Below are 26,596 nucleotides of genomic sequence, written 5' to 3' on the forward strand. Positions count from 1 at the left end.
CAATACCCCTAGTGATGCTCTCTAAGTTGATCACCATTCAGGTGGTAAATGGGCCTGCACTATACTCTCAGATCACACATCAGACTATTCCCTTTTCACTTGTTATTTCTCTAGAACATCAGGAGATAACTTCTTTATTTGTCATTCCTGAGGGTATAGACAAGGTATTGTTAGGTATACCTTAAGGCCCCGTCACACACAGCGACGCTTAAGTGATTCCGACAACGATACGACCTGTCCGGGATCGTTGCTGCGTCGCTATGATATCGCTGGTGAGATGTCAAACAGAGCGATCTTCCCAACGACGCAGCAGCGATGCGGCGACCTGTAGCGACCTGTACAACGATGTCGTTTGTCGTTGTGACCCTTTCACATGGCTGCTATGATAACGATACAGACCTCGATGAGGGACGTCTTGTGTGACGTTGTAGTCACACAGGCGTGCCTTTGTGTTGCCTTGTCCGCCCCCATTCAGTTAATTGGTGGTCACTACTGCGTTCTGATTGGTCGGCGGCCTAGCCATATGAGGCGACACGATAGCTCTTCCGTCCTTTGTTCCTGAGCGCGTGGTGGTGGATTGCAGATCGTTGTAGAGTTCTCCGGCCTGCGACTTCTAGCGCGTGGTGGTGGATTGCAGATCGTTGTAGAGTTCTCCGGCCTGCGACTTCTATTCGTTGCTATTCTTCGACGGTTCTTCGTAAATCTATACTTTGTGCAAGGTAGGTATCATTTGGGGTCTCAAATGCGTTTCCATTCCCTTTCCATTCCCTTGGCACCTATTAATCTGCTATCTTTGCTCTGGAAGGAGGGAGGGAGTGCTTTGTTGGTATCTGTGTATATATACTTTAGCACATGGAGCCATTTTAGGCAGTCTTGTGGGCACAGAGTGACCGCAGACAGGGTTACTAGGCCTTATTTTTTAAATAATAAATTTCTCTCTATGCCGGTTCCATTTGCATGGCAGGGGTACACAGGCAGCATTGGTGTGGTCGGTGGAGGACTATTGGAAGGAGGGACTGCAGACTGGCAGAGATTATTAGGAGGCCAGGCACATTGTTCTTTATTTTACATTCACAGTAGTGTGGCTCATACATAACTCTTTTCAAAATGTTATTTAAAATTTTCCATATATGCTCACTGTATGCTATTCTTTCTTTCAGATGTCTTTCAATACCGAGGAGTTTGTACGGGAATTGATTGAGATGTATCGATCCCTGCCCTGCCTTTGGCAGATTAAATCCGCTGACTACAGCAACAGAAACAAGAAGAGGGAGGCTTTTGCCAAACTTGTTGCTCTGTTTCAGCAGCATAACCCCAGCGAGAAGGTGGATGAGAGTGTTGTCCGGAAAAAGATCCAGGGTCTACGCACAGTTTATAAAAAGGAGCTCAACAAGGTGGTGAGGTCAAAGAAGTCTGGTGCCGCCACAGACGAGGTTTATGTGCCATCGTTATGGTACTTTGACTTGCTTGGCTTCACCCGTGACCAGGAGCTCCCGCGTACAATGGCATCTTCAATGCGGCAGACCCTGGATGAAGACCCTGTGATCCCGACTGACACCCCTGTTGGAGATGTAAGTACCTTATTTGCTTGCTTCCCTGTAAAAAGCTTTAAAACTTGGTCTCTCATGCCATAGTCGAGTAGAAAATAGTAACTAATTTTTTCCCTCTTTTATTATGCTGCATTTTATCCAAGTTATCCCTTCCACTTCAGATAAGTAAAATCCTTAACTTTTTGGCCCCACTCAGTGCTCATACCGTTGAATGAAAAAAATCCTATCCTGTACTACTAGTTTCTCCCCTTAATTCTAAATTTTCTGTTCCTGCAGCAAGATCGGCATGATGATCTGTCCACCCCGACCAGTGAGGACCTGCTGGGAGATGAACCAAGCCGGGCGGAGGCTACTGAGGGGTCTACTGAAGACCCTGCACCCTCAACCCCCAACACACCTTATGTACCACGGCGGATAAACAATGGTCGTAAAAGAAAAGAAACCGTGTCGCCATCAACCGAGTTGGTCACTTTGGCAAAGCAAATGTTAAGCCAGCAGAGCCAAAGTACCGTTGACAGCTTTGCCAACTTTGCCGCTGATCGGCTAGGGAAGCTGCAAGACCAACAAAGGATACACGCCGAGAGGGTGATTTTTGAAACTTTGAGCAAAGCGGCAGCTGGACAGCTAGATGAAAGTTCAAGTGTGCAAAGTTTTATGGACCGTTCATGGCAGCGAATGAATGAAACGCCTCAGGAAATGCGTGGCACACCATCACACCGTCAATTTAGATCACACCTGAACATGCCGCTTGCCCCTCCACCACAATATCCAAGGTTTTCTCATTCTTTTCTTGGGCAGTTATCATCTCCGCCCAGCCAAGGATTTTTGAATGGTGAAAACCATTATGAAGAATTATAGTTCCATTAAATATTTCAGGTTATAAGTATAATTGTAGTATAGTTAAGTTATTTTATATTAAAGAGTTAAATTTAAATGTTACTTTATGTTAAAAATTGTTATAAATAAAATTGTTTTGATAATTCTAAACTTGCAGCCTGCTTTACTGAATTCAGCATATACTTATTTGCAGGTCTAGTAGGCGGGGTAATGGGCTGGGTGCATGTATACAGATGCATACATATAATGAGTGTGCGTGATGAAACATGTTTGTTGTTTTTAACAAAGCGTACACATCAGGGGATATAAACTGTTATTTTGTTTTATAAACAATATTAACATACCAACAACCTAATAACAAAATACAAAATAAACAAAATACAAAACCATCAACAAAAAAAAAATTAATGGCTGCCGCTCTGCTGTTGTGCAGCCGCAAAACGATCCAGCATCACTCCGTGCTGTTTGACTTGCTCAGCCAGTGTCCCCTGTGTCACCATCATCCTCCTGTGTGATGCCTGGAGGTCCTCTAATGTTGGGATTTCTATGGAGGGAATGGTAAAACTTAGTTTGTACATGCATCTAACTATCATGTACGTGTTTGCTATTTAACACTTACGGTTTCCGGGTAAATCGGGTGAGGAAGAACTAAGGGACCACCCGGATCCTCTGGCATCACCGCCTAGGGAAAGATACAACACTTCATAGTACACGACAGTCCTATCCTTTTACGAGTTGTATGGACCTTCTTTTTTAGTGCAATAATTACCGGGGGGCATGACTTCACCCATGTCACGGAGTGATGCTGGCGAGCCTGTTGTTGGTGACGAGCCTGTAGTAGACTCCTGCTGGGGCTCCGGGTCTGCTGGTGCTGGAGAAAAATAAAAATATTACATTATTACATACCTGAGGTGCTGCACTGTAATTACTATTGTAACAAATGTGCCGCAATATACTAGGCCGGATTTTTGGTCATATGATCAAAGGCCTCATTTGTATGCAGGACTGTGCATGAGGCGTGCGGAGCCGAGCCGGGTGTGTACGAGGCATGCGGAGCAGAGCCGGGTGTGTGCACGAGGCGTGCGGAGCAGAGCCGGGTGTGTGCACGAGGCGTGCGGAGCCGAGCCTGGTGTGTGTACGAGGCGTGTGGAGCAGAGCCGGGTGTGTGCACGAGGCGTGCGGAGCCGAGCCTGGTGTGTGTACGAGGCGTGCGGAGCAGAGCTGGGTGTGTGTACGAGGCGTGCGGAGCCGAGCCTGGTGTGTGTATGAGGCGTGCGGAGCAGAGCCGGGTGTGTGCACGAGGCGTGCGGAGCCGAGCCTGGTGTGTGTACGAGGCGTGCGGAGCCGAGCCGGGTGTGTGTACGAGGCGTGCGGAGCAGAGCCGGGTGTGTGTACGAGGCGTGCGGAGCCGAGCCTGGTGTGTGTACGAGGCGTGCGGAGCAGAGCCGGGTGTGTGTACGAGGCGTGCGGAGCCGAGCCTGGTGTGTGTACGAGGCGTGCGGAGCAGAGCCTGGTGTGTGTACGAGGCGTGCGGAGCTGAGCCTGGTGTGTGTACGAGGCGTGCAGAGCCGAGCCTGGTGTGTGTACGAGGCGTGCGGAGCTGAGCCTGGTGTGTGTACGAGGCGTGCAGAGCCGAGCCTGGTGTGTGTACGAGGCGTGCGGAGCAGAGCCGGGTGTGTGCACGAGGCGTGCGGAGCAGAGCCGGGTGTGTGCACGAGGCGTGCGGAGCCGAGCCTGGTGTGTGTACGAGGCGTGCGGAGCAGAGCCGGGTGTGTGCACGAGGCGTGCGGAGCCGAGCCTGGTGTGTGTACGAGGCGTGCGGAGCAGAGCCGGGTGTGTGCACGAGGCGTGCGGAGCCGAGCCTGGTGTGTGTACGAGGCGTGCGGAGCCGAGCCTGGTGTGTGTACGAGGCGTGCGGAGCAGAGCCGGGTGTGTGCACGAGGCGTGCGGAGCAGAGCCGGGTGTGTGCACGAGGTGTGCGGAGCAGAGCCGGGTGTGTGCACGAGGCGTGCGGAGCCGAGCCTGGTGTGTGTACGAGGCGTGCAAGGCAGAGCCGGGTGTGTGCACGAGGCGTGCGGAGCCGAGCCTGGTGTGTGTACGAGGCGTGCGGAGCCGAGCCTGGTGTGTGTACGAGGCGTGCAAGGCAGAGCCGGGTGTGTGCACGAGGCGTGCGGAGCCGAGCCTGGTGTGTGTACGAGGCGTGCGGAGTAGAGCCGGGTGTGTGCACGAGGCGTGCGGAGCCAAGCCTGGTGTGTGTACGAGGCGTGCGGAGCCAAGTCGGGTGTGTACGAGGCGTGCGGAGCAAACCCTGGTGTGTGTACGAGGCGTGCGGAGCCGAGCCTGGTGTGTGTACGAGGGCAGCAGAAACACTAAAAACGGTCGTGGCCATATACTATGCTAACCTATGTTAACAACACTCACCACGATGTGGAAGGCTCTGTGACCGGATGCTGGCTAGGCGCTCACTGGACCTGTACTGCAGATCCGCCAGCTTCTTACGGATTTGGGTACTGGAGCGCTGTACTCCAAACCTCTGGGCTAGGCCCCGACTGATCCTCCGCAGCACAGCCTGCTTATGGAGGACGGGATGCTCTCGGTGATTATGACACCCATAATCACGGGCATCTAATTCAGTAATTAGGTAACGCACTTCTGCATCACCCCAAGGCGTTGCACGACGCCTGGCCGCCATTTTGCCGCCACTAGTGAAAAGCAAGGCCGCAGCACTGTCCTTTAACCCGCCCACAACGCATCAGCGCCGTAAACCACGCCCACGACGCATCAACGTCACCGCGGTTATTAGACGACGCTACTGCGTTCAGCGGCCTGTATTGTAATCTCCAGGTCGCACCGAAGACGCTACTGCGTTCTGAATGTGACGCATTCTCAATACAGCGTCTCCGGTTGCACTGGAAGACTGGAGTGTTGGTGGTTTCATGTATGGATATGTATTAATGTTTAGATAGGTATTTATATTTGTATGTCTGTGAGTATGTATGTGTATATGTAGGTATCTCTGTAGATTTCAATGTTGATGTATATGGATGTATCAGTATACATAGGAATACACGTATGTATATATGGGCCCTTACTGCAGAAAGAATGAGAAACAAAGCTTTTTCAAAGTAAAACAAACAATTTATTAGACAAATCAGTGCAATAACTAAAACAGTGTATACATGTCAGTAGTAGCCCACTATAAGTTCTGATGCTGCCAAGTAACAGCACCAGGACCGTTAAAATATTGGCAGTAGTTGTCTCGGCAGGTCTTCGCATCATGGGTGTTTCTGCCAGGTAACAATGGTTGAAGGCCTGCAATTGCGGGATCATTTGCGCGCCATTCACCGAGCTGCACTTCCCCATTTACTAGGCCCACAGAGTCCATGAAGCCAGGTGGACTGTACGCCAAAGCATCTCGACGGCGAAGGAAGTTGTGAAGCACACAACAAGCCAAAACAACAGAGTCTATCGATTCAAGCTTCATGTTAATAGGCGTGTGGAAAACTCTGAAGCGATTGGCCATGATACCGAATGCATTTTCTACAACCCGACGTGCCCTTGACAAACGGTAATTAAAAATTCTTCTTTCCTCTGTTAGACTTTTTTGGGGGAACGGTTTGATAAGATTGGGATGAAGCGGGAAGGCCTCATCACCGACAAAAACAAAATTAAGGTTGCCTCTACTCTCAGAGTTGGGAGGCATGTGAAGTTCACAGTTGTTCAAACGCTCTCCAAAGAGTGTGTGCTCTAAAACGCCACCATCGGAAACCCTTCCATTCATGCCAACATCTACATTTATAAATTCATAATTCGCGTTAACAAGGGCCATCAGGATGATGCTGAAATAGCCCTTATAATTAAAGAAGTAGGATCCGCTGTTCGGTGGTTGAGTGATCCGGACATGTTTCCCGTCCAAAGCCCCACCACAGTTTGGGAACTGCCAAAGCTGCTCAAAATCGGAGGCAATCTTTTTCCATTCCTCCTCCGTGTTGGGAAACTGCATGTAGCTACGTAGACTGTGGAAAATCGCATCACATGTCTCTGGAATTAGAACGCTGAGCAGGGTCCTTGAAATGGCTGAAGAAAAATGCAAGTCTTGCAGCGAGCGCCCGGTGGCCAGGAATCGCAGCGTGACTGCCAATCTTTCATCGGCTGGGATGGCAGCACGCATCACTGTATCCTTCCGTTGAATCAGTGGAGTAATTCTTTCCAGTAAATGTTGGAAGGTTTCCTCAGACATCCGCAGATAGTTGCGGAAATCATGAGGATTCTTCTCCTGAAGCTCTCTTACAAGTTGCATGTGGGAGAAATCAGACCTCTTCTGCAGCCATTCTCTGGTCCACATGCAACGCTTTCATTTAGAACGCCTCTCTTGCATCCGGGCCTCATCTTGCCACCGAGCTTCCTCAACCAGCAATGCAGCAAACACAACAGCACACTGCGCATTGTTCATGATGCTGCACACTGAAACACATAAAAGAAAAAGAAGATAAAGTTAATAAAAAAAATAAAAAAAAACCGTTACCATGCATGACAGAAAACGTGCTGTATGGGTGTGCAAGTACAAGACCCCCTAAAATATCAGCCCGTGTAAAAGTATATGTACACAGATAGCAGACAAGCCCTCACTCCATCCCTCCACAGCAATGATAGCAGGAAATTATTTTTAGTTGCCCTATATAAAAATTTAGGGGGAAATGAAAACGCACTTGCGACCCCAAACAATACCTACCATACACAATGTATAGTTGTCAGAAGAATCCTTGCAGAACAGATTATCGAAATGGAAGAGGAGTTGCAGGCCGGAGAACTCTACAACGTTCTGCAATCCACCACGCGCTCAGGAACAAAGGACGGAAGGGCTATTATGTGTCGCCTCATAGCATGGCCGCAAACCAATCAGAACGCAGTAGCGACCACCAATCGGAACAGAATGGGCGCGGAAAAGGCAACGCAAATGCACGCCTATATGTCGGTGCCTGAGTCGTCAATGAGGTCGTTGGTTAGGTGTCAAACAAAGCGATGTGTGTTCCCCAGCGGGACCTCAACGATCAAAAAATGGCCCAGGCCATTCCGACACGACCAGCGATCTCACAGCAGGGGCCTGATCGCTGCTACGTGTCACACATAGCGAGATCGCTAGCAGGATCGCTGTTGCGTCACAAAACTTGTGACTCAGCAGCGATCTCGCTAGCGATCTCGCTGTGTGTGACGGGGCCTTTAGTCACGTCACCATTTACCTCACAATGACTGGGCTTCTGGGAGTATACTAGGATGGAGGAGGTCATGTGAGGGACAGTGCCTGAAGGCCCAAGTTCAGGTCGGATCATCTGAGGTCACCACAGATCTAATTCCACTCCCCAAACATTATTGCCATTTTGCAGACATGTTTTCTAAGAGAGCCACGGAGACTCTTCCCTCTCATCGCCCCTATGACTGTCCTATAGACCTCATTCCGGGTTCCGAGCCTCCCCGTGGGGGAGTCTACCCTCTGTCTCTCCCGGAGACTGAGGCTATGTCCCAATATATCAAGGAAAATTTGACTAGAGGATTTAATAGAAAGTCAGTGACTCCTGCTGGGGCTGGGTTCTTCTTTGTTCAGAAGAAGAACGGGGAAATACTGTACGTCCATGCATTGACTACAGGGGATTAAATGCTATTACCATCAAAAATAAATACCCTTTTCCACTCATATCGAGGCTCTTCAACAGACTACGAGGGGCTAGGATATTTTCCAAGTTAGATCAGTGTGGTGCATATAATTTGATATGTGTTCGAGAAGGGGATGAATGGAAGACTGCATTTAACACTAGGGACAGTCTGGATAATATACTTATTTACTCTCCAGATATTGAGACTCATCAAAGAGCTGTCTGTAAATTCTTTGAACTTTTACGCGCCAATTTCTTCGCTAAACTAGAGAAGTGTGTTTTTGAGCAGGAATCTTTGCATTTTCTGGGGTATAATATCTTGGTCAAGGGGTTGGCCATCGATCCTGCCAAACTGGAGTTTGTGATGAACTGGCAAGAGCCACATTTCTTTAAAGCGGTGCAGCACTTTGTGTGATTTATCAACTACTATCGCCAGTTCGTCCCTCACTTCTCTACCCTAGTAGCTTCTCTGGTAGCCCTCACCAAGAAGGGAACTAACCCCAAGCAGTGGTCAGAGGAGGTTTCCAAGGCTATTACTTCTGTGAAATCCCAATTCGCTTGGGCACCTGTGCTACATTGGCCCGATGTGGATAAACCTTTCATTCTGGAGGTGGATGCCTCTTCCGCCAGTGCAGGAGCAGTCTGACACACAAAAATCTGCTTTATTTGCAGACGGCCCAGAGGCTAAATTTTCACCAGGCCAGGTGGTCCTTATTCTTCTCCCATTTTAACTTTACTTTCCATTTTCTTGCCTGGGAGAAAAATTTACGTGCCGATGCCCTAACCTGTTCCGTGGTCTCATCTCAGGAGGGAAATGAGTCACAGCTTATTATCCCATCAAAGAGTCTTCGAATGGTGGCTCCGGTGTCTCTGGAGCACGTGAGTCCCGGCAAGACCTATGTACCACCTAACTTACACCTGGAGGTCCTTTCTTGGGCTTACTTCTCCAAGGTGGGAGGGCATTTTGACATCAAGAGGACTACTGAGCTATTGGTGAGAGCTTATTGGTTGTCTCGAATGGCGCGGGACGTAAAGGATTATGTTCAGGCTTGCGTTTTATGTGCCAGAAATCGGTCTTTCTGGCAGAGACCCGTGAGCTTGTTACATCCTTTACCAGTGGCGGATAGGCCCTGCGAGATGGTCGGTATGAACTTTGTTGTGGCTTGCCCAAGTCCCGTGACAACACTGTCACTTGGGTTGGCACCGACCATTTCTCCAAAATGGTGCATCTGGTTCCCTTTCCGTGCATACCGTAGGCATGGGCCTTGGCAGTACTTTTTAGAAAGCATATTTTCCATCTCCATGGGATGCCGAACAAGATTATCAGCAATTGGGGTCCTCAATTCGTGTCTCGGTTCTAGAGGGAGCTTTGTCGGCTGCTTAGCATTGATCTCAATCTCTCTTCAGTGTACCAACCTGAGACAAATGGGCTAATGGAGAGGGCCAACCAGACTCTCATCATGTAATTATGGCATTCTGTTTCTGCCAGGCATGATGACTGGGCATCCTTGCTGCCCTAGGCGGAGTTTGCTTTAAATAACGCCATCTCTGATTCTACTGGGTATCTGTGCCCATGCCCATCTTGTCCTCCGATCCTAGGGTGGTGGATTGGGCAGTGGAGGCTCAGGACATCTGGCATCACAAGCAGGATGCTATTAAGGATTCTAAGGAGAGAATGAGGGTATCCATTCACCAACATTCACCGCCATTCCAGGGGTTTTTGCCCCCGGTGGTTTAGTGTGGCTCTCTGCTCGTAACATCAGGCTGTGTGTAGAGTCCACTAAATTTGCTCCCCACTAGGGTTGAGCGACTTTTATTTTTATAGGGTCGAGTCAGGTTTCACGAAACCCGACTTTCTCAAAAGTTGGGTCGAGTGAAATCGGCCGATCCTATAGAAAAGTTGGGGTCGGGGTCGGCCGAAACATGAAACCCAATGCAGTGCAATGGGATACTAATGGTTCCCAGGGTCTGAAGAAGAGGAAACTCTCCTTCAGGCCTTGGGATTCATATTAATGTGTAAAATAAAGAATAAAGAAAAAAAATAGGGATATTCTCACCCTCGGACGTGCCCTGGTTCTAGCCGGCAGCCTTCCTTCCTAAGAATGAGCAAGTGAAGGACCTTCGATGACATCACGGCTTGTGATTGGTCACGTGACCGCTCATGTGACCGCTCACGCGACCAATCACAAGCCGTGACATCACCGCAGGTCCTTCACTCGCTCATTCTTAGGAGGGGAGACTGCCGGTTAGAACCAGGGCGCGTCTGAGGGTGAGTATATCAATATTTTTTATTTTTATTCTTTATTTTACACATAAATATGGATCCCGATACCGATTCCCGATATCGCTAAAATATCGGAACTCGGTATCGGAATTCCGATACCCGATAAGAAGATCGCCGACCTCATGGCCGACCCCACACAGGGATTGGGTCGGGTTTCATGAAACCCAACTTTGCCAAAAGTCGACGACTTCTGAAAATGACCGATGCATTTCGCTCAACCCTACTCCCCACTATCTGGGTCCTTTCAAGTTTCTGGAACAGGTGAATCCTGTGGTATATTGCCTCAGCCTTCCTCCACGCCTGTACATCGCCAAAACCTCCCATGTCTCTCTCCTAAAACCCGTATAAATGACCCGGTCATCCGGGACTCCTACCGGGAGTTTGGATTTGTCCTCAGAAGATTTCGAGGTCAATGCCATTGTCGGTTCCAAGGTGGCTCGTGACAAAAATTTTTTGGGGGGTGGACTGGAAGGGTCATGAGCCTGAGGATAGGACCTGAGAGTCAATTGAGCACATTCGTGCCCCCCAGCTTATTGCGGCTTTCGAGCGTGACAATCATCACAGGGGAGCCTAGTTGGGGGGGTATTGTTAGACACTGGGATTCTCCTAAGCCTTGTCTGCCTCTGCAGTCTCCCATTCTGCTCCAGCTGCAGTTGGGGCTGCTCAGCAAAGACATTGGTCTCAAAATCTTGCTCAGACTCGTGCTGTTCGCTTGGTTGCTGCTGGTCTTCCAGAAAAGCCTATGGTAATCAGCGTTAGGTAGCGACGAACAGATGCTCTGGAGGCTAATTCCAGAAATCACCCTACTGAGCATGCTTGTGTGACGACCTCTCATTGGTGGTCAGTGGTCAGCTGCTCTGGTGATGTGTCAGTTCTGGATTGGCCCACAAGCAAGGTCCTGTCTGACTGGACATAAGTGGAGCATATAAAAGGGTCCTTGGGGTGCACGTCTGAGCGCTAAGATACTTTATGCTAAGTGTGTGTTTGTGGATACATTACCTACCACTCCTTGTACCAGTGTGCCAACTCTAGCATGGCGATTGTGTGTCTAGGCAGGCAATGTAGGGTGGATCCTCCCGCTTGGCTCAGCATCTGACTTCAGGTGTCCTAAGTCTTGTGTGCCATTAGCACAGCCGAGTGTCAGAGCGAGCAAAACCATCAGCCTAGATTTCCCTGGGCGGAACCCCCAACTAGTGTTATTATCTGCTGTACTCCTTTGAGTCTAACAGGTCATAGTTCCAAGTACTCTCTGTATTGTACCACTCTGTGGAGCAACCGAGCAGGTACTTTGCACTCTCTCCACAACATTGCTCTGCCACTGTTCTCTAACTGCATTTTAACATCACTGCACGGTGGACCCTGGGTTGTGATCGCACTTCATCATAATTTATATTTAGTGCGATCCGCAAACACCAACAAAAAAACAGTTTTAGTGGCAAATCAAAAGGCCAGATTTCCACTTAAAAATAGTTAAGCCTAATTTTGGGTTTCAGCCTGGAGGGCCAATTAGCTAATCCAAATAGTTTGCTCTAAAACTGTGTGTTAGTGACAAATCAGTAGGCCAGATTTCCACTTAAAAATTGTTAAGCCTAATATTCGGGTGCAGCCTGGAGGGCCAGTTAGGTAATCCAAATCATTTGTGTTAAAACTGTGTTTCAGTGGCTGGCGGGAGGGGGTGTTACCCCACCACATCATGGACTTGGACCTCATGGAGGCGCCCGACAAATGAGCACCTTCTTGTTGCTCTATCTTTAACATGATGCCCATATTCTTAGGGTTAGAAATAGTGCAGACTACTGGGTTGCCACTCTGTTAGATCCATGGTGCAAGAGTAAATTTAGCCAGATGCTTCCCCTCCTGGAAAGGGACGCGAGCATGCTGGAGTGTCTACTCACACTTGTAGACAATCTGGTGATTTTTCCACAAGTCAGCAGTGAGTTATTCAGTGTGCATCCCAGTTCTAGACGTCCAACCCCAGAAATGTGAAGGCGTCATTGCAAAAACATTAACAGCAGCAGTGTAGGTGTATAACCAATTTGTGTTATACATTTCACACATTTTTTAGACCAGCTCGTGCACCAGCAGAGTAGAGTACAAGACTGACACATTATAAACAACTAGAGAGAATCTTGCAGTAGTATCTGGAGCTCATTATCAATGCCATCAGGGGGTGTCATTTTTAGTGCCATGCATTGATTTGACATTACTGCATTCTGTGCCATCTTTGTGGTGTCTTCTGTGCCTGCTATTGCTACTGCTACTGATGTTACAAACTATTTTTTGACATGTGGAGACTCCAAGTTGGGTCTCCATCTGGTGTGTTGCCTGTAGTAAATGATGTGTCAGAGGACTATTATATTGTTTCTACTCTGTGGAAATTGATGCCACTATAGTGGTGGTGACAATCATTTTTTGAAATGTGGAGACTCCAAGCTGGGTCTCCATCTGGTGGCTTTCCTGTGTAAGTGGGGCTCCCAGGCAGGCAGGCCTGCACTAACTTTCTGACAACTGTGTTACTTTCCTTATGTTTTTCAATCAATATTACTGTATGAAACTGATGTTTGTGCCATCTGAGTATGGCTGGAATAAAAAAAATGGAGGTGTTGCATGCGGTATAAGGTCTCCCACCTAAGAAGACTAACACCCTTCCCTTAATCACCAGGTCTTCACTGAAACTTCAATTTCAAGCTTTAAATGCTGGGATAGACACTGATATCTCATGATTGGCCCATGGCTGACTGCTAATGTGTCATTTACAAATTTGTACTGTTTGACGATTGATGCCACTTTTCATGGAGTCTGTCTCTCATTTTAGCTGTTTTGGAAGCTTTTTTTCACCCCTTAAGGTGTTTTGTATCTAATGGCGTTCGGGTAAGTTCGCCAAATATATTCGTCAAACCTCTAAAAGTTTGGCTAATCGAACTGGACCGAACCTTGAAAGGATAGCTCATCTAATGTTATCTTGTGAATTCCAACCTGTCAGGAATTTTGCTAACATGTCACAAAATTGTTTTTTTTTATTGAGAAATTGGAGTCTGTAGAAAAATTTAAGAAAAAGTATGAGTGGACATAAAACATTTGTAGCTTTATACTTACAACATCCAACAGAGCAAAAATATAGGAACATGGATTCTTTTCAGTCCCATACTAGAAAGCCACTCAGGAATATGTGTGTATCCCCAAAATTTTCTGTAAATAGATTTGCTAATTGTAGATGCCCTAACTCATTATTCATAGATTTGGAAAAATTGGTGGATATATTTAGAGTAAAGGTTAATGGTGATTCTTAAAGAGATAAAGAAAATGTTAAAGGGGTTGTCCACTACTTTCAGTTAACCCCCCAATGTATCCCCCCAGGGCCCCTAATGAATTTTATAAATACCTTCTGTTGCCGTTTTTGCCTGTGAGCAGCGCTATGCCAGTGGCTGAGTCTGGGTCACGTGACCCCCAGGCTGCAGCCGCCGCTAATTTCCGCCGACGTCCCGTCAATTTCCAGACTCTAGAAATTGATGTGACGTCAGCAGCAGGCATGACCAGCATCCACAGACAGCAGTCACTCAAGAGTGACCAGGCTCTGGGCGTGGCTGGGGTCTGCCTGCGGCTGTGCTGGGGGTGGACTGTGCTGGGATCTGTGGGCGGGGCTGGGGTCTGCTGGCCTGTCGCGCTCATGTGCTGAGATGTGCGGCCGGTGTGCTGGTGGCGGCGGCTGGTGCGTTGGTGGCAGCAGCGGCCGATGCAGTGATGGCGACGGTGGTGGCGAGGGGTGGGGTTCTGCGTGGTGAATCTGCCGAAGGTGCTGGAGTGTGGGGACATTGGTGTGTGTGTCTCTGTGTGCAGGCATCGTCTGATGGGACTACAAGTCCCATCAGGCTTTGCCTGCTACAGTGACAGTGAGTGACACATTAGCCAATGATGGGACAGTAGTATGTTGTGAATTCTGTGGCAGAGCTCCCTCTTGTGGTCACAAGTGGTACTTCGGCTGATTCTCTCTGTGAGCTTCCGTTGGTGGAGGAAAGTGGTACTGCGGCTTCTGAGTTTCCTTCCTCAGGTGATATGGTGAAGTCGTTAGGTGCTGGTCTATTTAACTCCACCTAGTGCTTTGATCCTGGCCTCCAGTCAATGTTCTAGTATTGGACCTGTCTCCTCCTGGATCGTTCCTGTGGCCTGCTGCTCTGCATAGCTAAGTTATTCTTTGCTATTTGTTTGCTGTTTTTTTCTGTCCAGCTTGTCTATTTGTTTTTTCCTGCCTGCTGGATGCTCTGGGACGCAGAGGGTGTACCTCCGTGCCGTTAGTTCGGTACGGAGGGTCTTTTTGCCCCTTTGCGTGTTTTTTGTAGGGTTTTGTGTTGACCGCAAAGTTACCTTTCCTATCCTCGCTCTGTTCAGAAAGTTGGGCCTCGCTTTGCTAAATCTATTTCATCTCTACGTTTGTCTTTTCATCTTAACTCACAGTCATTATATGTGGGGGGCTGCCTTTTCCTTTGGGGATATTTCTCTGAGTCAAGGTAGGCTTATTTTCTATCTTCAGGCTAGCTAGTTTCTCAGGCCGTGCCGAGTTGCATAGGGAGCGTTAGGCGCAATCCACGGCTGCCTTTAGTGTGGTTGGAGAGGATTAGGGATTGCGGTCAACAGAGTTCCCATGTCTCAGAGCTCGTTCTTGTTTTTTGGGTTATTGCCAGGTCACTGTATGTGCGCTGACCTCTATGTCCATTGTGGTACTGAATTACCTTTCATAACAGTACTGGAGGCCAAAAGTACTAATGATTCTCAATAGAGGGAAAAAAGAAGTTCTGAGACCATTTTTTTTTCTTTGCACTGTGTTTTGCCTTTTTTTTCCCCTAGACATTTGGGTAGTTCAGGACACAGGTGTGGACATGGATATTCAGGGTCTGTGCTCTTCATTGGATAATCTCGTTATAAATGTACAAAAGATTCAAGATTTGGTGGTTCAGAAGCCTATGTTAGAACCAAGAATTCCTATTCCTGATTTGTTTTATGGTGATAGAGCCAAGTTTGTGAATTTCAAAAATAATTGCAAACTGTTTCTGGCCTTGAAACCTCGCTCCTCTGGTGATCCAGTTCAACAAGTGAGAATTGTTATTTCTTTTTTGCGTGGCGATCCTCAGGACTGGGCATTTTCCCTTGCGCCAGGGGATCCTGCATTAAGTAATATTGATGCGTTTTTCCTGGCGCTCGGATTGCGTTACGATGAGCCTAATTCAGTGGATCAGGCAGAGAAGAATTTGCTGGCTCTGTGTCAGGGTCAGGATGAGATAGAGGTATATTGTCAGAAATTTAGAAAGTGGTCTGTACTCACTCAGTGGAATGAAGGTGCGCTCACGGCTATTTTCAGAAGAGGTCTCTCTGAAGCTCTTAAGGATGTCATGGTGGGATTTCCTATGCCTGCTGGTCTGAATGAGTCTATGTCTTTGGCCATTCAGATCGGTCGACGCTTGCATGAGCGTAAATCTGTGCACCATTTGGCGGTATTACCTGAGCTTAAACCTGAGCCTATGCAGTGCGATAGGACTTTGACCAGAGTTGAACGGCAAGAACACAGATGTCTGAATGGGCTGTGTTTCTACTGTGGTGATTCCACTCATGCTATCTCTGTTTGTCCTAAGCGCACTAAGTGGTTCGCTAGGTCTGCCACCATTGGTACGGTACAGTCAAAATTTCTTCTGTCCGTTACCTTGATCTGCTCTTTGTCATCGTATTCTGTCATGGCATTTGTGGACTCAGGCACTGCTCTGAATTTGATGGACTTGGAGTATGCTAGGCGTTGTGGGTTTTTCTCGGAGCCCTTGCAGAGTCCTATTCCATTGAGAGGAATTGATGCTACGCCTTTGGCCAAGAATAAGCCTCAGTACTGGACCCAGCTGACCATGTGCATAACTTCTGCACATCAGGAGGTTATTCGCTTTCTGGTGTTGCATAATCTGCATGATGTGGTCGTGTTGGGGTTGCCATGGCTACAAGTACATAATCCAGTATTAGATTGGAAATCCATGTCTGTGTCCAACTGGGGTTGTCAGGGGGTACATGGTGATGTCCCATTTCTGACTATTTCATCATCCACCCCTTCTGAGGTTCCTGAGTTATTGTCTGATTACCGGGATTTATTTGATGAGCCCAAGTCCGATACCCTACCTCCGCATAGGGATTGTGATTGTGCTATCGATTTGATTCCTGGTAGTAAATTCCCAAAAGGTCGACTGTTTAATTTATCTGTGCCTGAGCACGCCGCTATGCGGAGTTATGTGAAGGAGTCTTTGGAGAAGGGGCATATTCGCCCGTCATCGTCGCCATTAGGAGCAGGGTTCTTTTTTGTAGCCAAGAAGAATGGTTCACTGAGACCTTGTATAGATTACCGCCTTCTAAATAAGATCACGGTTAAATTTCAGTACCCTTTGCCATTATTATCTGATTTGTTTGCTCGCATTAAGGGTGCTAGTTGGTTCACCAAGTTAGATCTTCATGATGTGCATAATCTTGTGCGTATTAAGCGAGGCGATGAGTGGAAAACTGCATTTAATACGCCCGAGGGCCATTTTGAGTATCTAGTAATGCCATTCGGACTTGCCAATGCTCCATCAGTGTTTCAGTCCTTTATGCATGACATCTTCCGAGAGTACCTGGATAAATTCCTGATTGTGTACTTAGATGACATTTTGATCTTCTCGGATGATTGGGAGTCTCATGTGAAGCAGGTCAGAACGGTGTTTCAGGTCCTGCGTGCTAATTCTTTGTTTGTGAAGGGATCAAAGTGTCTCTTTGGTGTCCAGAAGGTTTCATTTTTGGGGTTCATCTTTTCCCCTTCTACTATTGAGATGGACCCTGTTAAGGTCCAAGCCATCCATAATTGGACTCAGCCGACATCTTTGAAAAGTCTGCAAAAGTTCCTGGGCTTTGCTAATTTTTATCGTCGCTTCATCTGCAATTTTTCTAGTGTTGCTAAACCATTGACCGATTTGACCAAGAAAGGTGCTGATGTGGTCAATTGGTCTTCTGCTGCTGTGGAAGCTTTTCAAGAGTTGAAGCGTCGTTTTTCTTCTGCCCCTGTGTTGTGTCAACCAGATGTTTCGCTTCCGTTCCAGGTCGAGGTTGATGCTTCTGAGATTGGAGCAGGGGCTGTTTTGTCGCAGAGAAGTTCTGATTGCTCGGTGATGAAACCATGCGCCTTCTTTTCCAGGAAGTTTTCGCCTGCTGAGCGAAATTATGATGTGGGCAATCGAGAGTTGCTGGCCATGAAGTGGGCATTCGAGGAGTGGCGTCATTGGCTTGAAGGAGCTAAGCATCGCGTGGTGGTCTTGACTGATCATAAGAACTTGACTTATCTCGAGTCCGCCAAGCGGTTGAATCCTAGACAAGCTCGTTGGTCGTTGTTTTTTGCCCGTTTTGACTTTGTGATTTCATATCTTCCGGGCTCTAAAAATGTGAAGGCGGATGCTCTGTCTAGGAGTTTTGTGCCCGACTCTCCGGGTGTATCTGAGCCGGCGGGTATCCTCAAAGAGGGAGTAATTGTGTCTGCCATCTCCCCTGATTTGCGGCGGGTGCTGCAAAAATTTCAGGCTGATAAACCTGATCGTTGCCCAGCGGAGAAACTGTTTGTCCCTGATAGGTGGACGAATAGAGTTATCTCTGAGGTTCATTGTTCGGTGTTGGCTGGTCATCCTGGAATCTTTGGTACCAGAGAGTTAGTGGCTAGATCCTTTTGGTGGCCATCTCTGTCGCAGGATGTGCGTGCTTTTGTGCAGTCCTGTGGGATTTGTGCTCGGGCTAAGCCCTGCTGTTCTCGTGCCATTGGGTTGCTTTTGCCCTTGCCGGTCCCGAAGAGACCTTGGACAGATATCTCTATGGATTTTATTTCAGATCTTCCCGTCTCTCAAAAGATGTCAGTCATTTGGGTGGTCTGTGATCGCTTCTCTAAGATGGTCCATTTGGTACCCTTGTCTAAATTGCCTTCCTCCTCTGATTTGGTGCCATTGTTTTTCCAGCATGTGGTTCATTTACATGGCATTCCAGAGAATATCGTTTCTGACAGAGGTTCCCAGTTTGTTTCGAGGTTTTGGCGAGCCTTTTGTGGTAGGATGGGCATTGACTTGTCTTTTTCCTCGGCATTCCATCCTCAGACTAATGGCCAGACCGAACGAACCAATCAGACCTTGGAAACATATCTGAGATGCTTTGTTTCTGCTGATCAGGATGACTGGGTGTCCTTTTTGCCTTTGGCTGAGTTCGCCCTTAATAATCGGGCCAGCTCGGCTACCTTGGTTTCACCGTTTTTCTGCAACTCTGGGTTCCATCCTCGTTTCTCTTCAGGGCAGGTTGAGTCTTCGGACTGTCCTGGTGTGGATACTGTGGTGGACAGGTTGCAGCAGATTTGGACTAATGTAGTGGACAATTTGACCTTGTCCCAGGAGAAGGCTCAATGTTTCGCTAATCGCAGACGCTGTGTGGGTCCCCGACTTCGGGTTGGGGACTTGGTTTGGTTATCTTCTCGTCATATTCCTATGAAGGTTTCCCCTCCTAAGTTTAAACCTCGTTTTATTGGTCCGTATAGGATTTCTGAGGTTCTTAATCCTGTGTCTTTTCGTCTGACCCTTCCAGATTCTTTTTCCATACATAACGTATTCCATAGGTCATTGTTGCGGAGATACGTGGCACCCGTGGTTCCATCTGTTGATCCTCCTGCCCCGGTTTTGGTGGAGGGGGAGTTGGAGTATATTGTGGAGAAGATTTTGGATTCTCGTGTTTCTAGACGGAAACTCCAGTATCTGGTTAAGTGGAAGGGTTATGCTCAGGAAGATAATTCCTGGGTCTTTGCCTCTGATGTCCATGCTCCCGATCTTGTTCGTGCCTTTCATATGGCTCATCCTGGTCGTCCTGGGAGCTCTGGTGAGGGTTCGGTGACCCCTTCTCAAGGGGGGGGTACTGTTGTGAATTCTGTGGCAGAGCTCCCTCTTGTGGTCACAAGTGGTACTTCGGCTGATTCTCTCTGTGAGCTTCCGTTGGTGGAGGAAAGTGGTACTGCGGCTTCTGAGTTTCCTTCCTCAGGTGATATGGTGAAGTCGTTAGGTGCTGGTCTATTTAACTCCACCTAGTGCTTTGATCCTGGCCTCCAGTCAATGTTCTAGTATTGGACCTGTCTCCTCCTGGATCGTTCCTGTGGCCTGCTGCTCTGCATAGCTAAGTTATTCTTTGCTATTTGTTTGCTGTTTTTTTCTGTCCAGCTTGTCTATTTGTTTTTTCCTGCTTGCTGGAAGCTCTGGGACGCAGAGGGTGTACCTCCGTGCCGTTAGTTCGGTACGGAGGGTCTTTTTGCCCCTTTGCGTGGTTTTTGTAGGGTTTTGTGTTGACCGCAAAGTTACCTTTCCTATCCTCGCTCTGTTCAGAAAGTTGGGCCTCGCTTTGCTAAATCTATTTCATCTCTACGTTTGTCTTTTCATCTTAACTCACAGTCATTATATGTGGGGGGCTGCCTTTTCCTTTGTAGATATTTCTCTGAGTCAAGGTAGGCTTATTTTCTATCTTCAGGCTAGCTTGTTTCTCAGGCCGTGCCGAGTTGCATAGGGAGCGTTAGGCGCAATCCACGGCTGCCTTTAGTGTGGTTGGAGAGGATTAGGGATTGCGGTCAACAGAGTTCCCATGTCTCAGAGCTCGTTCTTGTTTTTTGGGTTATTGCCAGGTCACTGTATGTGCGCTGACCTCTATGTCCATTGTGGTACTGAATTACCTTTCATAACAGTACTGGAGGCCAAAAGTACTAATGATTCTCAATAGAGGGAAAAAAGAAGTTCTGAGACCATTTTTTTTTCTTTGCACTGTGTTTTGCCTTTTTTTTCCCCTAGACATTTGGGTAGTTCAGGACACAGGTGTGGACATGGATATTCAGGGTCTGTGCTCTTCATTGGATAATCTCGTTATAAATGTACAAAAGATTCAAGATTTGGTGGTTCAGAAGCCTATGTTAGAACCAAGAATTCCTATTCCTGATTTGTTTTATGGTGATAGAGCCAAGTTTGTGAATTTCAAAAATAATTGCAAACTGCTTCTGGCCTTGAAACCTCGCTCCTCTGGTGATCCAGTTCAACAAGTGAGAATTGTAATTTCTTTTTTGCATGGCGATCCTCAGGACTGGGCATTTTCCCTTGCGCCAGGGGATCCTGCATTAAGTAATATTGATGCGTTTTTCCTGGCGCTCGGATTGCGGTACGATGAGCCTAATTCAGTGGATCAGGCAGAGAAGAATTTGCTGGCTCTGTGTCAGGGTCAGGATGAGATAGAGGTATATTGTCAGAAATTTAGAAAGTGGTCTGTACTCACTCAGTGGAATGAAGGTGCGCTCGCGGCTATTTTCAGAAGAGGTCTCTCTGAAGCTCTTAAGGATGTCATGGTGGGATTTCCTATGCCTGCTGGTCTGAATGAGTCTATGTCTTTGGCCATTCAGATCGGTCGACGCTTGCGCGAGCGTAAATCTGTGCACCATTTGGCGGTATTACCTGAGCTTAAACCTGAGCCTATGCAGTGCGATAGGACTTTGACCAGAGTTGAACGGCAAGAACACAGACTTCTGAATGGGCTGTGTTTCTACTGTGGTGATTCCACTCATGCTATCTCTGTTTGTCCTAAGCGCACTAAGCGGTTCGCTAGGTCTGCCACCATTGGTACGGTACAGTCAAAATTTCTTCTGTCCGTTACCTTGATCTGCTCTTTGTCATCGTATTCTGTCATGGCATTTGTGGACTCAGGCGCTGCTCTGAATTTGATGGACTTGGAGTATGCTAGGCGTTGTGGGTTTTTCTTGGAGCCCTTGCAGTGTCCTATTCCATTGAGAGGAATTGATGCTACGCCTTTGGCCAAGAATAAGCCTCAGTACTGGACCCAGCTGACCATGTGCATGGCTCCTGCACATCAGGAGGTTATTCGCTTTCTGGTGTTGCATAATCTGCATGATGTGGTCGTGTTGGGGTTGCCATGGCTACAAGTACATAATCCAGTATTAGATTGGAAATCCATGTCTGTGTCCAACTGGGGTTGTCAGGGGGTACATGGTGATGTCCCATTTCTGACTATTTCGTCATCCACCCCTTCTGAGGTTCCTGAGTTCTTGTCTGATTACCGGGATTTATTTGATGAGCCCAAGTCCGATACCCTACCTCCGCATAGGGATTGTGATTGTGCTATCGATTTGATTCCTGGTAGTAAATTCCCAAAAGGTCGACTGTTTAATTTATCTGTGCCTGAGCACGCCGCTATGCGGAGTTATGTGAAGGAGTCTTTGGAGAAGGGGCATATTCGCCCGTCATCGTCGCCATTAGGAGCAGGGTTCTTTTTTGTAGCCAAGAAGGATGGTTCACTGAGACCTTGTATAGATTACCGCCTTCTAAATAAGATCACGGTTAAATTTCAGTACCCTTTGCCATTATTATCTGATTTGTTTGCTCGCATTAAGGGGGCTAGTTGGTTCACCAAGTTAGATCTTCATGGTGCGCATAATCTTGTGCGTATTAAGCGAGGCGATGAGTGGAAAACTGCATTTAATACGCCCGAGGGCCATTTTGAGTATCTAGTAATGCCATTCGGACTTGCCAATGCTCCATCAGTGTTTCAGTCCTTTATGCATGACATCTTCCGAGAGTACCTGGATAAATTCCTGATTGTGTACTTAGATGACATTTTGATCTTCTCGGATGATTGGGAGTCTCATGTGAAGCAGGTCAGAACGGTGTTTCAGGTCCTGCGTGCTAATTCTTTGTTTGTGAAGGGATCAAAGTGTCTCTTTGGTGTCCAGAAGGTTTCATTTTTGGGGTTCATCTTTTCCCCTTCTACTATTGAGATGGACCCTGTTAAGGTCCAAGCCATCCATAATTGGACTCAGCCGACATCTTTGAAAAGTCTGCAAAAGTTCCTGGGCTTTGCTAATTTTTATCGTCGCTTCATCTGCAATTTTTCTAGTGTTGCTAAACCATTGACCGATTTGACCAAGAAAGGTGCTGATGTGGTCAATTGGTCTTCTGCTGCTGTGGAAGCTTTTCAAGAGTTGAAGCGTCGTTTTTCTTCTGCCCCTGTGTTGTGTCAACCAGATGTTTCGCTTCCGTTCCAGGTCGAGGTTGATGCTTCTGAGATTGGAGCAGGGGCTGTTTTGTCGCAGAGAAGTTCTGATTGCTCGGTGATGAAACCATGCGCCTTCTTTTCCAGGAAGTTTTCGCCTGCTGAGCGAAATTATGATGTGGGCAATCGAGAGTTGCTGGCCATGAAGTGGGCATTCGAGGAGTGGCGTCATTGGCTTGAAGGAGCTAAGCATCGCGTGGTGGTCTTGACTGATCATAAGAACTTGACTTATCTCGAGTCCGCCAAGCGGTTGAATCCTAGACAAGCTCGTTGGTCGTTGTTTTTTGCCCGTTTTGACTTTGTGATTTCATATCTTCCGGGCTCTAAAAATGTGAAGGCGGATGCTCTGTCTAGGAGTTTTGTGCCCGACTCTCCGGGTGTATCTGAGCCGGCGGGTATCCTCAAAGAGGGAGTAATTGTGTCTGCCATCTCCCCTGATTTGCGGCGGGTGCTGCAAAAATTTCAGGCTGATAAACCTGATCGTTGCCCAGCGGAGAAACTGTTTGTCCCTGATAGGTGGACGAATAGAGTTATCTCTGAGGTTCATTGTTCGGTGTTGGCTGGTCATCCTGGAATCTTTGGTACCAGAGAGTTAGTGGCTAGATCCTTTTGGTGGCCATCTCTGTCGCGGGATGTGCGTGCTTTTGTGCAGTCCTGTGGGATTTGTGCTCGGGCTAAGCCCTGCTGTTCTCGTGCCAGTGGGTTGCTTTTGCCCTTGCCGGTCCCGAAGAGACCTTGGACACATATCTCTATGGATTTTATTTCAGATCTTCCCGTCTCTCAAAAGATGTCAGTCATTTGGGTGGTCTGTGATCGCTTCTCTAAGATGGTCCATTTGGTACCCTTGTCTAAATTGCCTTCCTCCTCAGATTTGGTGCCATTGTTTTTCCAGCATGTGGTTCGTTTACATGGCATTCCAGAGAATATCGTTTCTGACAGAGGCTCCCAGTTTGTTTCGAGGTTTTGGCGAGCCTTTTGTGGTAGGATGGGCATTGACTTGTCTTTTTCCTCGGCATTCCATCCTCAGACTAATGGCCAGACCGAATGAACCAATCAGACCTTGGAAACATATCTGAGATGCTTTGTTTCTGCTGATCAGGATGACTGGGTGTCCTTTTTGCCTTTGGCTGAGTTCGCCCTTAATAATCGGGCCAGCTCGGCTACCTTGGTTTCACCGTTTTTCTGCAACTCTGGGTTCCATCCTCGTTTCTCTTCAGTGCAGGTTGAGTCTTCGGACTGTCCTGGTGTGGATACTGTGGTGGACAGGTTGCAGCAGATTTGGACTCATGTAGTGGACAATTTGACCTTGTCCCAGGAGAAGGCTCAACATTTCGCTAATCGCAGACGCTGTGTGGGTCCCCGACTTCGGGTTGGGGACTTGGTTTGGTTATCTTCTCGTCATATTCCTATGAAGGTTTCCTCTCCTAAGTTTAAACCTCGTTTTGTTGGTACCGTATAGGATTTCTGAGGTTCTTAATCCTGTGTTTTTTCGTCTGACCCTTCCAGATTCTTTTTCCATACATAACGTATTCCATAGGTCATTGTTGCGGAGATACGTGGCACCCGTGGTTCCATCTGTTGATCCTCCTGCCCCGGTTTTGGTGGAGGGGGAGTTGGAGTATATTGTGGAGAAGATTTTGGATTCTCGTGTTTCTAGACGGAAACTCCAGTATCTGGTTAAGTGGAAGGGTTATGCTCAGGAAGATAATTCCTGGGTCTTTGCCTCTGATGTCCATGCTCCCGATCTTGTTCGTGCCTTTCATATGGCTCATCCTGGTCATCCTGGGAGCTCTGGTGAGGGTTCGGTGACCCCTCCTCAAGGGGGGGGGGTACTGTTTTGAATTCTGTGGCAGAGCTCCCTCTTGTGGTCACAAGTGGTACTTCGGCTGATTCTCTCTGTGAGCTTCCGTTGGTGGAGGAAAGTGGTACTGCGGCTTCTGAGTTTCCTTCCTCAGGTGATATGGTGAAGTCGTTAGGTGCTGCTCTATTTAACTCCACCTAGTGCTTTGATCCTGGCCTCCAGTCAATGTTCTAGTATTGGACCTGTCTCCTCCTGGATCGTTCCTGTGGCCTGCTGCTCTGCATAGCTAAGTTATTCTTTGCTATTTGTTTGCTGTTTTTTTTTGTCCAGCTTGTCTATTTGTTTTTTCCTGCTTGCTGGAAGCTCTGGGACGCAGAGGGTGTACCTCCATGCCGTTAGTTCGGTACGGAGGGTCTTTTTGCCCCTTTGCGTGGTTTTTATAGGGTTTTGTGTTGACCGCAAAGTTACCTTTCCTATCCTCGCTCTGTTCAGAAAGTTGGGCCTCGCTTTGCTAAATCTATTTCATCTCTACGTTTTTGTCTTTTCATCTTAACTCACAGTCATTATATGTGGGGGGCTGCCTTTTCCTTTGGGGATATTTCTCTGAGGCAAGGTAGGCTTATTTTCTATATTCAGGCTAGCTAGTTTCTCAGGCCGTGCCGAGTTGCATAGGGAGCGTTAGGCGCAATCCACGGCTGCCTTTAGTGTGGTTGGAGAGGATTAGGGATTGCGGTCAACAGAGTTCCCACGTCTCAGAGCTCGTTCTTGTTTTTTGGGTTATTGCCAGGTCACTGTATGTGCGCTGACCTCTATGTCCATTGTGGTACTGAATTAACTTTCATAACAGTAGTAGTCCCATCATCCGGCTAATGTGTTGAATGTAAAAAAAACACATTCACATATACAGTATATACATTCATACAACATACGTTAAACATACAGAACATGCAACATGTACCATGCAACGACACGCGACATCATGCACCATGCAACATGTACCATGCGACATGTGACATGCGACATGCACCATGCGACATACACCATGTGATGACATGCTACAACATGCCTTTAGGACCTGCGAATGACGTTGCGGGTTCTGATTGGTCGCGTGCTGCCCATGTGACCGCCACGCGACCAATCAGAAGCCGCGACGTCATTCGCAGGTCCTTAATTCCTAGAATTAGGAGTTTAGTGAATGAAAATGATGTCGCGGCTTCTGATTGGTCGGCGTGGCGGTCACATGAGCGGCACGCAACCAATCAGAACCCGCGACGTCATTCGCAGGTCCTAAAGGCGCTCATTTTAAACAAAGAAGCCGGCCGGTTACCAGCGTGATGTCCAGGGGCCGCCGGAGAGGTGAGCATATCAATATTTTTTATTTTAATTCTTTATTTTACACATCCCTATGGATCCGATACCGATACCCGATACCACAAAAGTATCGGATCTCGGTATCGGAATTCCGATACCGCAAGTATCGGCCGATACCCGATACTTGCGGCATCGGAATGCTCAACACTACTCACCATTAGAGTTGAGCGACCTTGACCTTTTTAGAGTCGAGCCGGGTTTCTCGAAACCCGACTATCTCAAAAGTCGGGTCGAGTGAAATCGGCCGATTATGACGTAAAGTCGGGATCGACCGAAACACGAAACCCAATGCAAGTCAATGGTGCAGCATAGTCGGCAGTGAGTGGGGGCCAGGAAAACACCTAGAGTGCCCATTTTAATGTCAAAACCATCCATTCTTCTTAATGAAGCTTGTCAAGCGTAATTTACCTTATAATAATTGGAAGACTTTTGAAATTGGGGGTCATTTGGCTAAAGTTGTGGGGGGTAGGGCTGGTTCAAGTAATTAGTGGTCCCAGGAAATCTGGACCACGTCACGGCAGTGGAGCAGGGAGAGGTAAGTATTTCAACTTTGCAAGTGCTGTGAACCTGAGCAAGCAGGGGGGGCCCACTCGTTGGCATTGGCACTGGCACAGGGCCCCTCAAAGTACAGCGGTGTGTTTGCACGGCGGGGGCGCCTCCCACCGGCAGCAACACTTTTGCGTACTATGAGAGGCCCTGTGCCAGTGACGTCGCCAACTAGTATTCCTCCCCCCACCTGATGAAGGAACCTGCACTTTCATCTGCACCTTCCTCTTTGTCCCCGTGTAAGGTGGTATGGTATGCGGGAAGAGCAACCTGACTTTCAGCAGGGTCACAATGTTGTTGTGTAGCGTGCACGGGGAATGTTGCGTTATGGGTCAATGTACCAGCAGACTCATCTATCACTGGCTGGGCAATGGGCAGGATGAGGAGGAAACACAGATATAGGCCCAAAGAATAAAGTTGGCTAAATGCAGTTCAAAATTGG

The 26,596-nt window shown here is 47.8% G+C and overlaps 2 protein-coding genes and 1 long non-coding RNA gene across 3 annotated transcripts; 1 reads left to right on the top strand and 2 right to left on the bottom strand.

Moving 5' to 3' along the window:
- The first annotated feature begins 1,123 nt into the window (after nucleotides 1-1,123).
- LOC138658236 (uncharacterized) lies at nucleotides 1,124-2,478 on the top strand. Its single transcript, XM_069745732.1, has 2 exons — nucleotides 1,124-1,571; nucleotides 1,827-2,478. Exons 1-2 carry the CDS (start codon nucleotides 1,131-1,133, stop codon nucleotides 2,406-2,408), a joined length of 1,023 nt encoding a protein of 340 aa, XP_069601833.1. The 5' UTR covers nucleotides 1,124-1,130; the 3' UTR covers nucleotides 2,409-2,478.
- Nucleotides 2,479-2,771: 293 nt separating this feature from the next.
- Nucleotides 2,772-3,210, bottom strand: LOC138658237 (uncharacterized). The gene is made up of 3 exons (XR_011317408.1): nucleotides 3,157-3,210; nucleotides 3,007-3,069; nucleotides 2,772-2,931 (listed from the first exon to the last, which is right to left on the bottom strand). It is a non-coding gene; the product is annotated as an uncharacterized lncRNA (long non-coding RNA).
- Nucleotides 3,211-5,554: 2,344 nt separating this feature from the next.
- LOC138658238 (uncharacterized) lies at nucleotides 5,555-6,627 on the bottom strand. The gene has a single exon (XM_069745733.1). It carries the CDS (start codon nucleotides 6,625-6,627, stop codon nucleotides 5,584-5,586), a length of 1,044 nt encoding a protein of 347 aa, XP_069601834.1. The 3' UTR covers nucleotides 5,555-5,583.
- Between the last annotated feature and the right edge of the window lie 19,969 nt (nucleotides 6,628-26,596).

The sequence above is a fragment of the Ranitomeya imitator genome, chromosome 1 (genome assembly GCF_032444005.1).
Source record: "Ranitomeya imitator isolate aRanImi1 chromosome 1, aRanImi1.pri, whole genome shotgun sequence".
Classification (NCBI taxonomy): domain Eukaryota; kingdom Metazoa; phylum Chordata; class Amphibia; order Anura; family Dendrobatidae; genus Ranitomeya; species Ranitomeya imitator.

What these genes read in the sequence shown, in the direction of transcription:
- LOC138658236 (XM_069745732.1), top strand. Translation starts at nt 1,131, where the DNA reads ATGCTCACTGTATGCTATTCTTTCTTTCAGATGTCTTTCAATACCGAG. An exon ending in CTGACACCCCTGTTGGAGAT is followed by an intron (nt 1,572 to 1,826) that starts GTAAGTACCTTA and finishes CTGTTCCTGCAG; the next exon opens with CAAGATCGGCATGATGATCT.
- LOC138658238 (XM_069745733.1), bottom strand. Translation starts at nt 6,627, where the DNA reads ATGTCTGAGGAAACCTTCCAACATTTACTGGAAAGAATTACTCCACTG.